Raw genomic sequence first — 13,481 nt, 5'->3', positions numbered from 1 at the left:
TAAAACATGCCATGCACTATTAAAATGGTTCCAGACTTCTGAGAAGCCTACTTAAATTAGTTATCAAGACTGTTGGAACAGGACTGGTTTTGTAATCTATTTTCTAGTGTTAATCATGATGTTATGACCAACAGGTGACCTTCTCCACGGGTCCTCAATTCATGAAGACCCACTGGAAACAGACTGTCTTCCTTTTGGAGAACCCGCTACCTGTGCAGGCAGGTCAGTGACCTCAGCAATCCAACCTCTCTGCCTCTGCATACGTTTGTGTGGGAAATGGGGCATGTGCTGTGATATCTGCCATAGGTGGTCTTACTGAATACTGACTGACCGGGTATCCAAACAGCAGCAAATGCCACATTTGCTGTTTATTTTTTATTTTTTATTGCAAATGGTTTAGTTCACCAAATAACTAGTACTAGTGATTTCAATTGTACAGGATTTTTTTTTCTCTTAAATTTGCCTGCTGAGGGCGTCCGAGTAGCGTAGTGGTCTGTTCCGTTGCCTGCCTACACGGGGATTGCCGGTTCGAATCCCCGTGTTACCTCCAGCTTGGTTGGGCATCCCCACAGACATAATTGGCTGAGTCTGTGGGTGGGAAGCCAGATGTGGTTATGTGTCCTGGTCGCCGCACTAGCGCCTCCTCTGGTCAGTTGAGGCACGTGTTCGGGGAGGAGGGGGAACTGAGGGGAATAGCGTGATCCTCTCACGTGCTACGTCCCCCTGGTGAAACTCCTCACTGTCAGGTGAAAAAGAAGCGGCTGGCGACTCCACATGTATCGGAGGAGACATGTGGCAGTCTGCGGCCCTCCCTGGATCGACAGAGGGGGTGGAGCAGCAACCGAGATGGCTCGGAAGAGTGGGGTAATTGGCCGGATACAATTGGCGAAAAAAAGGAGGGGGGGGATTTTGCCTGCTGAAAATGTTGTGTCAGTTTATTTTCAGTGTATTTAGGCTGCCACATGACTAAAAATATGCAGTATAATATATACCAATATTTAACTACAACATACTACTACTACTGCTACTGTTTTCGGCTGCTCTCATTAGGGGTCACCACCACGGATCATCCGTTTCCATCTCTTCATGTCCTCTGCATCTTCCTCTGTCACGCCAACCACCTGCCTGTCCTTCCTCACCACATCTATAAACCTCCTCTTTGGTCCTCTTTTCCTCTTCCCTGGCAGCTCCATATTCAGCGTCCTTCTCCCAATATACTCAGCAGCTCTCCTCCACACATGTCCAAGCCATCTCACTCTTGTCTCTCTTGCTTTGTCTCCAAATCGTCCGTAGGTATAGCTGTTAGTATTGTCAGAGGTGCTTGTAATGAATGCATGTCATAGATAGAAAAAATTATTAAGGTTGGGGAAGGAAGGTGCAGTGGTTAGTGCGGTTGCCTCACAGCAAGAAGGTCCTGGGTTCGAGCCCCGGGCTGGTCCAACCTTGGGGGGTCATCCCTGGTTGTCCTCTGTGTGGAGTTTGCATGTTCTCCCCGTGTCTGCGTGGGTTTCCTCCGGGTGCTCCAGTTTCCTCCCACAGTCCAAAGACGTAGGTCAGGTGAATCGGCCATACTAAATTGTCCCTAGGTGTGTGTGTGTGTGTGTGTGTGTGTGTGTTTCGGCTCTGTGATGGCCTGGTGGCCTGTCAAGGGTGTCTCCCCGCCTGCTGCCCAATGACTGCTGGGATAGGCTCCAGCATCCCGCGACCCTGATTGGGATAAGCGGCTTGGTTAATGGATGGATGGAAGGTTGGGGAAAGAAGGGTGGACTCAGTAAAAATGGCTGATCTAAACAGGCTTGGGCCCAGGCTGCACAGGTGAACACTGTCAGCTGGCAACTTGCCTGTTCTTGCCCACCGGCCAAAAGAACAACACACAGCATGTCAACACTGGGTGGGAGGTCTGTCACGCTTATTGTGTATTTTTATTTGCATGTCAACCTATGAACATGTGTTAGACTCTCATGTGTCTTTTGGGGCGTGATGGGTGTATGTTTGTGTGCGTGGATGATTCGTTGAGGGCGTCATTGTACATGTGTCTGCTGCCACCTGTGCTTATATATTCCTCATGTGAAATCTCTGTTGGCACACCATCCTGTGCCGTAGCAGGCAGGTAATCTGTCTGTGGCAGAGACGTAGTCAAAGTGTTTGACACCAGTTATCTGTCAGCGATAGAGACACTGAGAGGGATGAAAACAAATCACATTCAGCCATCAGAGACAGCATGTAAAACTTCATCTGATAGCCTTTCATGGGCCCAACCTCCCGCTGAATCATGACACACTATGAGAATGCTTTATAACTGACCAATGGCATATAATCCAAGTTCACAGACTTAGTTAATACAAGCTGGTATTACTTGTGTTAGGATCTATAATGGCTGTCAAGATTACACAAAAAAAAACAAAACAAAAAAACAACACATTCTTCTCCATAAACTGTTTTAAAATGTTAGTTTCTCAGCAAACATGTGAAGAATTATTGAATTATTGTGTGTGTCCAGCGAGTGATGGTGCATTATTACTGATGGTATGTGCTGCTGCATGCGCTCTATCATAATGGGAATCGGGGAAATGTCTGCTGATGTGAGGATGGATGGGCTGAAGGGGCCCAGCTGTCCACTCCCGGAAAAGATATCAGATTAGAGCATACTGTAATAAATGTCCTGTAGAGGCAGGGAGGGGCCTAGCCAGCACTCAGCCCTGGTCAGTGACAGCGAGGGACGATAAGAACGTCAAAGCACCAACGCCGCTCCAACGCTATCGCAGTGCTCACAGTCTTTCGGGTCAGATAAAGGCAGCCAGGCCTGTTCCCTGAGCTATGCTTAGTGCTGTGGTATGCCAACACAGTGCAGAGTGTGTGAAATACTTGCAGAAGTGAAACCAAGACAGATTTCACTTGGTATCTACTAACAGTTTGTCCCCCCCATTCATTTACTGTAGGCCTGTGTGTGTGTGTGTCTGTTTATGCATTTGTTTAAGTGCACAACTGCATGTGTTGGTTTATGTTAATGTTGGTACGCGTATATATGCCCTTGTACTCACTCTTGAATCACACACATACAGTTGAACACATACATTTCCCACCAAGCAAATGAGTAGGGTTTTAAATGAATGCTCTCTATATTTGGGCTGCGGCAGACACCAAGTAAAGCTTGAGTTGGCCCATTACGCTTTAGACAGTTAAGACAAAGGTCTACCAGGGATACAGATATCTGCCCCTCAAAATATGGACAGTGCCGATATTTTTTTCTGAGATATATATTGCAGTATGAAAAAATACAGGGTTTTTCACCAGAAGACTTGAGTAACTATATGGAAAAAATAATAATTCTAGAATGATTGGGGTGAATTTGTAGGGGAGTTGTTGGGAAATTATGAAAAGTGAGCAGTGCATTTTTTTCACCATTCGTACGGGAAGAGGAGGAGATGGAACCAGACAGATGATGTGGAGCGACGACCGAAAATAGAGATGCATGGATCGGCTCTAATGTCATCCTAATTTGCATGTACGCATAAATCATCCACCCACCACCCACCCGAACAAATTATTTTCTCCGATTTAGAGACCCACACCCAATCACACTTTACCGTTATTTCTCAGTGGGATATATGTAAGCGGGATGATATGGTAACATATTATACCATGTTTGAGGTACCAGTTTTGTGGCTATCATATACATACAGGGCTTTGCAGCTGTTGCATATGACATACCCAGCACTTGACATGTCCCACACAGAACTTTTCTGCCCTTCCTTTTTTTGTTTTGTTTTATTTTATTATTATTTATTTTATTTTTAATTTATTAATTTTCTCTCGGGTTTTTTTGTGTGCCTTCATTGCTGCTTAAGGCAAATGGGTGGCGCAATGAAAGTAGTCTGCTAATTTGTGCCTGATGAAAATTGAACCTTAAAATATGTTCACATTTTAGAGAATGTAATTAATATTTACCTCATTAATTATGTATAATTTCACCCTCCTGCAACTCATCCACTATTAATCAGAATGTTAATTTTTATGACTAGACCTGCCCAACCCGCGGCTTAACCATGGTTCCCGTGGATATAACTGTGACCCACACATCACTAGCCGAGATGCAGGCCAACACGTCGATGTGTCATTTGTCCAAACGGAGCGAGAAATGACAAAGTTCCGAGCATTAAATCAAAGTAAATTATGTTATATCAGACAAACTCCTCTTGCAGATTAGTTTTGGAAAATGAAACCATGAGAGCTTTACTTTTGTATCAAGCAGCAAAAATTTGTAGCATGAGGTGTCTGAGTTAATTTGCCTTACTTCACATCGCATATCCTGCAATGTGAGTATTGCACACGCGCACATTGTGATGATGATGCCGAAACAATATATCATGCAGCCCTAGTTTAAATTACAGAGGACCCATTCCACTGTTCAAATATGATAAAGTTTCCATTACTCATACCATGTCATGTTATGGGTGATTCAAATGCAAGGGCATTGAAATTAGTAAATAATGTCCATCAGACTAGAAATTGAAATGCTTGTACATTCAAACCCTCACTGTAGAGTGTCTGTCTGTCTGTCTGTCTCTCTCTCTTGCTCGCTCTCTCTCGCTCTCTCTCAAACAAACACACATCTGTGTCTCTCTTATACCCTCTCTCTCTCGCCCTCTCTCTCTCTCGCTCTCTCAAACAAACACACACATCTGTCTCTCTCTTATACCCTCTCTCTTTCTCTCTCTCCGTCTTCATTTATCACACATTCTTGCACACACATTCTGTTTTTCTGTCTGCCCCATATCTGTCTCTTTCTCACATCCCCTGTCTCTCTTTCTCCCTTTTTTCTCTCACAAACAGAAAGCTTGTCTCAAAATGTCTGATTCTCCTATTATCCCCCCCCCCTCTCTCTTTTTCTTTCTCTCTCTCGCTCTCTCTCTCTTTCTGATTAACCTCACGTTGGTGTAAAAGCCATCAGGACATCTGTTTTGCTGTTCAGGGGTAATATGGGGGTCATTGGAACATATTACATCATAAATGGCACCAAGAACATGTGCATGCCTCTACATACACGCACACACACACACACACACACACACACACACACACACACACACACACACACACACACACACACACACACACACACACACACACACACACACACACGCATCCTCAGACCTGGGGTTTGGATCAGTTTTTTGCAGAGTCAGGAGGGTCGTGTGTCAGTCCATTAAATATAGTTAAACACATTTGTACAAATAGACTCCCCCCAACACACACACACACACATGCACGCACACACTATTATATATAAATTGCATGTATGGAAAGCTTAAGAAGATTGTCTGTTGTTTACCCTCTGCAGGGGGGCTCTATTAAAGTTTGCACACAGCCCCTGAAAGGGGAATTGAATTGACTGAGCCTCACTCAGCACTCAGTTAACTCTTGCATTTGATAAATCTTGTAACTTTGATATTGCAAGAATTTAGAATTGAGACTACAAGTGTGTCCTTCTTTCTGAAGCACCTGAGAGTTGTCATAGTGTATCTATTGGTTTGTGATCTTGTTATATTGAACCTGGGACTCGAAGACTAGCTGCCACTCCGGTGCCAGTTGTGACTAATAGGGCTGTCACAATTATTATATAATCATCTGATCGCAATTATTTGACCTGACCGCAATCATTTTGCATAGTCATTAGAATTGTTTCCATTAATTTGTATAAAAACAGCTGGATGAAACTAACAGAAATGTCATATTTCCATCACTATTTCCACATCATTTTCCACCATTTGTCATTTGACTGGCACTCTTTCAATGACGTCATCTTGTTGCGCCCCTTCTGCGATGGTTTAATGGCACATTTAACCTGACTGCAATCATTTGCATAATTGTTAGAATTGTTTCCGTTCATTTGTATAATAACAGCCGGATGAAACTAACAGAAATGTCATATTTCCATCACTATTTCCACATCATTTTCCACTGTTTGTTGTTTGACTGGCACTCTTTTAATGACATCATCTTGTTGCGCCCCTTCTACGATGGTTTAATGGCACATGAGTGGTGAATTAGCACCAACAAACTGTCTATCTTTAGATGCTTATGCTCTAATATTCGACGACTGCATTTCGACAAGCATCTGTTGACAATAACATCATGGACGTAGTTGCAAAGCCAACCACCACTGCACCGCTGTGGGCACATTTTGGTTTTAAACCAAATGAAAAAGGAGAGTCCAATAACTTGGAGGGGGTGATTTGTCTGATTTGCAGCAAAAAGGTGGCAGTCAAAAGTGCTAATACCATAAATTAAAAAAAATATCTACGGATCCACCACCTCACCCAATTCGCCGAACTTGGAAAGACGGACCCTGCTGCAGTTTCATCCCAGCAATTGGCTGTACCTGAAGCTTTCAGACGAGTGTCTAAATATAAATGTGACCGTACCAGATGGTGCACGTTAACAGACAGTGTAACACGTTATATAGCCAAAGAAATGCAGCCGTTCAATACGGTTGAAAAAACAGCATTTAAAGAAATGCTGCAAAAGTTTGACAAGCAGTATGAATTACCAGGAAAAACATACATCTCCAAAACGGCAATCCCCAATTTATACAACCAAGTGAAGGATGATATTATCAAGGATTTAAAAGAAATTGACTTTTACTCAGCTACTACAGACATCAAGCTCAAATATGACCCCGTACATGAGCTTAACAATGCATTACCTCACCACTGACTGGACTCGACAGTTGAAGTGTTTAGAAACAAGATATACACCAGAGACCCACACAGCTGATACACTTGCAGAATGCCCTCAGTCTACTTTGGCAGATTGGGCATTAGATGAGCAGAAAATGTCCTGCATAACCACAGATAATGGTTCTAACATTGTGGCAGACTTGGTTTGCCATGGCTAAATTGCTTTGGCCATAATCTCCACTTAGCTGTCACAAATGCCATAGCAAGTGAGAAGGAATGCACAGCTCGCGTCTTGGGATTGTGTAGAAGTCTGGTGAGTTATTCATGTATTTATTTAAAACATTTATATAAGTCAATTTGTAAACATAGTCATTTTATTCATCATTCACTTTTACATTATTTATCATTTACACTTGAAATCTGGGCATGAGCAGTGATTTCTCTCTATTAGATGCCATAGAAAATGTTCTGAAATTGAAACCATAAATGTTTTTGTCATGTAATCTTGGTATAATGAACAAAAGCCAAAACAAATGTTTTATCTTTCCTGCAGGATGTCTCTACACGATGGAGTACCAAGCAAAAAATGGTAGAGAGGGTGCTGGAACAACTCCCTGCCATAAGACGCGTCCTGATCGATGACAGAAAACATGGGGCACCTCAGCCCGACCTGGCAGGATACATCTGTCTTGGAATCCATTAATGCAGCACTGAAACCGGTGGCTGATTTTACTGATGTTCTATCAAGGGAAAAGTATGTGACTGTTTCCTCTGTGAAGCCTATGCTGGACCTTCTTTTTTTGTGATCAAATATTTTTTTATTTTATCATTTTTTAAACAAGACACACAAATGAACAATAATGCAAACAAAAACCCACCCACAAACAAGAAGAAAAAAAAAAGGAAAAGAAAAGAAAAAAAACTACAGAAAAAATTGCAAAAAAGAAACAGCATATAGTACTCGGTCAGTGTTCAGTCAATAAAGTTCTTCAACTCAGCGGCCACAGAATTCCACATGTCTATAGTTCCAGCCCTTGCTCCATGGATCCTTGCTGTCGAGAGCTCCAAATATACAATGTCCAGATATAAGAGGAACCAATGACGAGATGACAAATCATCTGGAGCTTTCCAACGCATAGCAACCATCTTCTTGGCTGCTGTGAGTCCCGCAAGCAATATGCGCTGCTTGATTTGTGGTACATGTAGTGCAGAGAAGTCATTGAGAAGTAATACCGCAGGCTCAGCGGGTACAGTAATCGACAAAAATTGGGACAATTTATCAGCAACCATTTCCCAAAACCCTTTCACCCTTGGACATTCCCAGACCATATGAAAGAAGGTTCCAACCACATTCAGCGAACAAAGTGTACAGTTTGGGCTATCAGCAAGTTTCATACAAAACCTCTGTCGTGGGGTGCGATATGTCCGATGTATAAAATTATAGTGTATCTGCTGATGATCTGGATTCCTAGACGCTAAGAGAATACTAGACCACACCGTCTCCCAACAGAACTCAGTATCCAGATCGGGCACATCTGTTCTCCAAATTGTGTCCAGCGCAAGGGGTTTGTATGTTCTTTCCAGGATAAAGCCATATAGCACAGAAACTAAACCCCTAGTACTAACCTTTTCACTAATTATTCTATAAAGTGGATGCACTGGGAGAGAAGAGAGCCACGGCACCCCGTGAGCCTTCATGGAAGCCCTCAACTGAAGATAGAAAAAAAAAGACCAGGCCGGTAAATCATATTGATTCCTGAGATCCTCAAAAGAGCGCAGACCACGGTCATCACACAGATTACCAAGAGAGTGTACACCCCTACTGGACCAGCTATTATGCGGGATAGGATGACGATCAACTAGGAGACCTTGGTTATAAAATATAGGAGAGCAAATGTTCCACTTAGCGGTGATCTTACATGCTGACTCCACAGATCTCCAGACCGCAACCAGGTGTGATATGATGGGGCCAAATCGTTTCCTACACTGGGCAGTAGAAATATTAGAAAACAGTAAATCTGCTAGTCGTATGGGGTGAACCAAGTTTTCTTCCAAATATTTCCACGTGACCTCTGCACCAGGATCGAGCCAGGTCGTAAGTGAACGCAAGGTGTAGGCCCAACAGTAATACTTTAAGTTAGGGAGCGCAACACCACCATCTGATCTGTTACGATTCATGGTCGTGCGTTTGAGGCGAGGAGGCTTGTTCTTCCAGACGAATTTGGTAATCGCTGAATGGAGTTTATCCCAGTACCGAGGAGGGGGCGGAAGAGGGAGCATAGAGCTAACAAAATTAACCCGCGGCAATATATTCATCTTGACGATGGAAACCCTAGCACGAATGGAATTGGGCATTGAAGCCCATCTAATCATGTCCTCAGAGACCTTAAAGGTCAAGTCGAAGTTAGATTTTGTTGTGACTGTCAGAGACGGAAAGATGTCAATCCCTAAATATTTGAAGTGGCTTACAATCGGAACAAGCGGGGGAAGTACGGCCGACCGCATGGCCTCGTTCAGGGGCAATAACGCTGATTTGGTCCAATTAATTCTGTAACCCGATAAGGAACTAAATTGGTCAAAAATATCCAGGAGAGGAGGAATTGATTTGGGGGCATCGGCTACATACAGGAGACAATTGTCCGCGTATAACGAAATAAGGTGAGAGGTACCATTGAGCACGAGGGGAGCAACGAGATCAGACTACCTAATAGTCTGTGCTAGGGGTTCCAGTGAGAGCGCAAACAGCAGGGGGCTAAGGGGACAACCCTCCTGGAGCCCCTGGCTATATCAAACAAGGGTGAAGAAGTCTTCCCGGTAAGAACTCTAGCAGTAGGGTTAGCATACATCACCCTGATCATATTGATAAAGGGATCACCGATACCCATGGCAGCCAGCACAGACCAGAGAAAAGACCACTCAAGGCGGTCAAAAGCTTTAAGAGCATCAAGTGACAGCACAGCAGCAGGCGTTCTAATGCTAGAAGCTTTGTCAATAATGTGGAGCAAACGTCTGACATTGTCAGAGGCCAGCCTTGCTCTGATAAACCCAGTCTGGTCGCAGTGTACTAACTTAAGCATATAATTTTGGAGGCGGCCTGCTTAAGTTTTAGCGTAAATCTTAACATCAGCATTGAGCAGAGAAAGAGATCTATAATTGCCACATTCAGTGGGATCTTTGCCTTTCTTCAATAATAATGAAATAATAGCAATATTCACATCCCTTGCGAGAGACCCTTCATCAATAGAAAACAATATCATGTTGAGAAGGTGTGGACCCAGAACTTCCCAAAAAGTTAAATAGAATTCAGGGGGGATGCCATCACACCCAGGCGATTTGCCTCTGCGCATAGCCTTAACCGCCTCCTTCAACTCATCCAGAGTGACAGGAGAGTTCAGTGAGGCAGATTCCTCTTCTGTGAGACGAGGTAGTATGAGATTGTCTAGAAAATCTTTATGCTTGGCTGCATCTGGAGTAACCTCAGAGGCGTACAGGTCTACATAAAAGGACTGGAATACCTTGTTCACCTGCACAGGATCAGATCTGACTATGCCATCAGCATCCTTGACAGTAGAAATATCAACAAAATGTTCATTAGATTTCAAACGCATGGCAAGCAGATGACTCGGCCTTGCCCCATTAAAATAATAAAACTGCCTTGTGCGGTGTATTTGGAATTCAGCTCTTCGTTTAAGGAGAGAATTTATTTCTTTTTTAACTAAATTGCGCTGTAAGGCTGTGCTGTCACTGTATTTGGCCTGTAACTGACTGTCCAGAGCGATAAACCTATTTTCAAGATCACAAAGCTTCCTAGCCCTCGCGTTACTTAGAGTCGAAGTATATACTGTAGTATTATTCAAAATAAAACCCTTAATCGCATTCCAAAGAATCCTTGGGTCACCAACTGATCCGACATTAATAACTAAAAAGTCTCTCATAGCAGCCACAAACTGTGTCTTAAATGACTCATCATTCAGGAGGGAGGTGTTGAAGCGCCAGCGAGGGGCCTTGTTTAAAGAAGGGCGGATAGAGGCCTTAGCTAACACTGTTTTGTGATCAACAAGGGTCATGGGGACAAGTATAACATTATCAATATTTTGGAATAAGCCCTGCGAAACAAAAATATAATCGATTCTCGAGAAGGACTTATGCCTTGCTGAATAAAATGAGAAGTCCTTAGCAGATGGATTAAACCTTCTCCAAAGGTCCATCACACCCACCTCATCAGCCCACCTTACGAGCATATCCAAGGCCGCCTTTTGGTCATGCGATGCACTACTCCCTGACCTGTCCAGCACATTATTGATGACCGCGTTAAAATCGGCCCCCACAACGAAAGCACAATCGGAATATTTTAACGTAGTGACAGTAAGTAGATTGAAAAAGTCTTTGACACAGCCATTAGGAGCATACGCAGATACAAGAGCAATACGCCGCCCTTCAACAAAAACCTTAACCAAAGTTATCCTACCCGACTCGTCAGAGAAACACTCATGCACAACCATATTTAATCTGCGGCGGCAGAGTATCGCTACCCCTCTCGTTCTACTGTTTGCGCACGATGATGCCACAACCTTGAAATATTTATTAGCTAGTCCGTTCACATCAGAGGATAATCTGTGGGTTTCTTGTAAAAGGATGATGTCTGCCCCCCTCTTACGAACCACCTCCATCAGTGCAACACGCTTGCTGTGGTGATTCAGACCATTGGCATTAAGGCTAATAAACGTTAGAATCGCCATGGGATGAGAGTGTAAAAACGGCTGACTAGACAGACCACTGACCTGGCATTCGTCCGAGTGAAAGATGCATCAATGAAAACAGTAACAAAAAAACCCCAACTAAACCCACCCACATAACATTAACCCCATTGCGCACACAGGCATAGAGATGTTCCTGTATTTCTCTAGGCTGTGACTGGTATGCAAAGCAATGCTTCTATCCAGCAAATTCGACCAGAATTATATTCAAGAAACAACATGAAAGATAAGCAGTATATGAAGATAATTAGGCCACTACGAACAGTAGCCCAGAAACAACCACCGACAATAAAATTCAGACGTAGGCCTACAGCCAGAGGAAGTGCGACCAGTATTGAATTATAGCCTAATATATGGCTAGGCCTGAGTCGGGAGGAGAGAAAAAAAACACATACTGTATTATGAAATAAAAAATAATAATTGCAAAAAGCCTCACCTCCCCACACTATAAAAACAACATAAAAGATAGGCCTAAACAGTATATGTAGATAATTAGGCCACAACGAACAGTAGCCCAAAAACAATCGACCTTAAAAGTAAAACCATAGGCTATAGGCCTAGAGCCCAGGTGGAGGCGGAGAAAAGTGTAGGTCTATTACGAAAATATTGATAGGCCTAGGCTAATAAGCCACTAACCTAACCTTACTCGGTAATGAGTGTTTGGCCTATCACACAAACCACAATTCCATGGTAGGACGCAGGAAATAACAACATTCAGAAGTAGGCCTACAGCCAGAGGGAGTGCGACCAATATTGAATTATAGCCTAATATATGGCTGAGTCGGGAGGAGGAAAACAAAAACACATAAGCCTACTCAACAAAATTAGCTTAATGATAAATGTATTATGAAATGAATTACAGAAAACCTCACCTCCCTACACCTTAGGCTAGATAAATAAACAGCCAGGTAGGCTATAATAATATGTATAATATGTATTATTAAGCTGGCAACTTCTTCAGGACATTGAAGACGGCCTTAAAATGGCGCATAAATCTTATCCAAACTGGCGTCCAATAATGTAGGCTAGGCCTAGATCAGATTATTGTGTGGAAAAAAAAGCGACCAGATAGGCTAATATAGAAACGAAAAATATAGCCGTCTGGCCGACTACAAGTAGCACACAGACATCAAACTCAAGAACAGGGCACCTACCCCAGCAAAATTACACATTAGTGAATGGCATCAGACGTCAGTCCAGGTCCACAAACGAAGGTCAGTGGCAGCTAGCTACAGCTAGTAGCGGAGATTAGCCGCCAAGATCAGGCTGGACCCAGGGCGTCCAGAAACCGCATGGCTTTCTTGGGGTCGGCAAAGACGTGATGCTCTCCGGGTTTGGGGAGCAGGACCAGACCAGCGCTGAAGTTGTAGTGGTATCTGAAGGAGGGGTGGTCCTGTCGCAGCCTCCTCCGAACCTCATCAAACTTGGCCCGTTTCTGCGCGTGGACGGTAGAAAGATCCGGAAAGATGTGAATCCGTGCGTCCTTGTATTTAAGAACACCCATCTTCCTCGCCTTCTCCAGAATATCCTCCTTCTCCCTGAAGGTCTGCAGGCAGAGCAGGTAGTGCCTGGCCGCGGGACGGTTCCCTTCTTCCCCGCTCCGCACGCGTCCCACACGATGAGCTCTCTCAACTCTGGGCAGAGTGGTCAGGTTCAGCATGTCTTTCAGGAACCTCGCAGCAAACTCGTGCTGCGGAGGCGACTCAAAACTCTCCGGCAGGCCAATGATTCTCAGGTTATTCCTCCTAGACCTCGATTCAAGATCAGCACAGCGTTCGGTCAGATATTCCACCTGAAGTTCCAATTTACCGATTTTTCCATCTCTGGTATCACCCTTGTTCTGGAGCTCGAACACGTCCGCTCGGTTCAATTCGACAGACTCCTCGCATTTCGTAATGGCGGATTCCAGTGCACGCGTCTTCTCAGAGAGGCACTTGTCCATCTGATCAAACTTGGCTAGACTCAGGTCAATGTGCCCCTTGATCTTCTCGTCAAACGTGTCTCTGAATTCTCTGACCATGTTCTGTACCTCCTCCATCATTTT

At 43.8% G+C, this 13,481-nt stretch overlaps 1 protein-coding gene across 3 annotated transcripts in view; it reads left to right on the top strand.

The window, feature by feature from the left end:
* Positions 1-13,481, top strand: part of prmt3 (protein arginine methyltransferase 3) — a 114,486-nt gene that overhangs the window by 89,092 nt on the left and 11,913 nt on the right. For all 3 annotated transcript variants that reach the window (XM_056278780.1, XM_056278781.1, XM_056278782.1), the window contains one exon: positions 135-222. In XM_056278780.1, the coding sequence (XP_056134755.1) occupies positions 135-222 (88 nt within the window). The remainder of the gene's footprint in view (positions 1-134; positions 223-13,481) is intronic.

Source organism: Lampris incognitus, chromosome 4, assembly GCF_029633865.1.
Source record: "Lampris incognitus isolate fLamInc1 chromosome 4, fLamInc1.hap2, whole genome shotgun sequence".
Taxonomy (NCBI): domain Eukaryota; kingdom Metazoa; phylum Chordata; class Actinopteri; order Lampriformes; family Lampridae; genus Lampris; species Lampris incognitus.
Note: the sequence above shows the minus strand (reverse complement) of the source record. Positions and strands in the feature narration are given on the sequence as shown.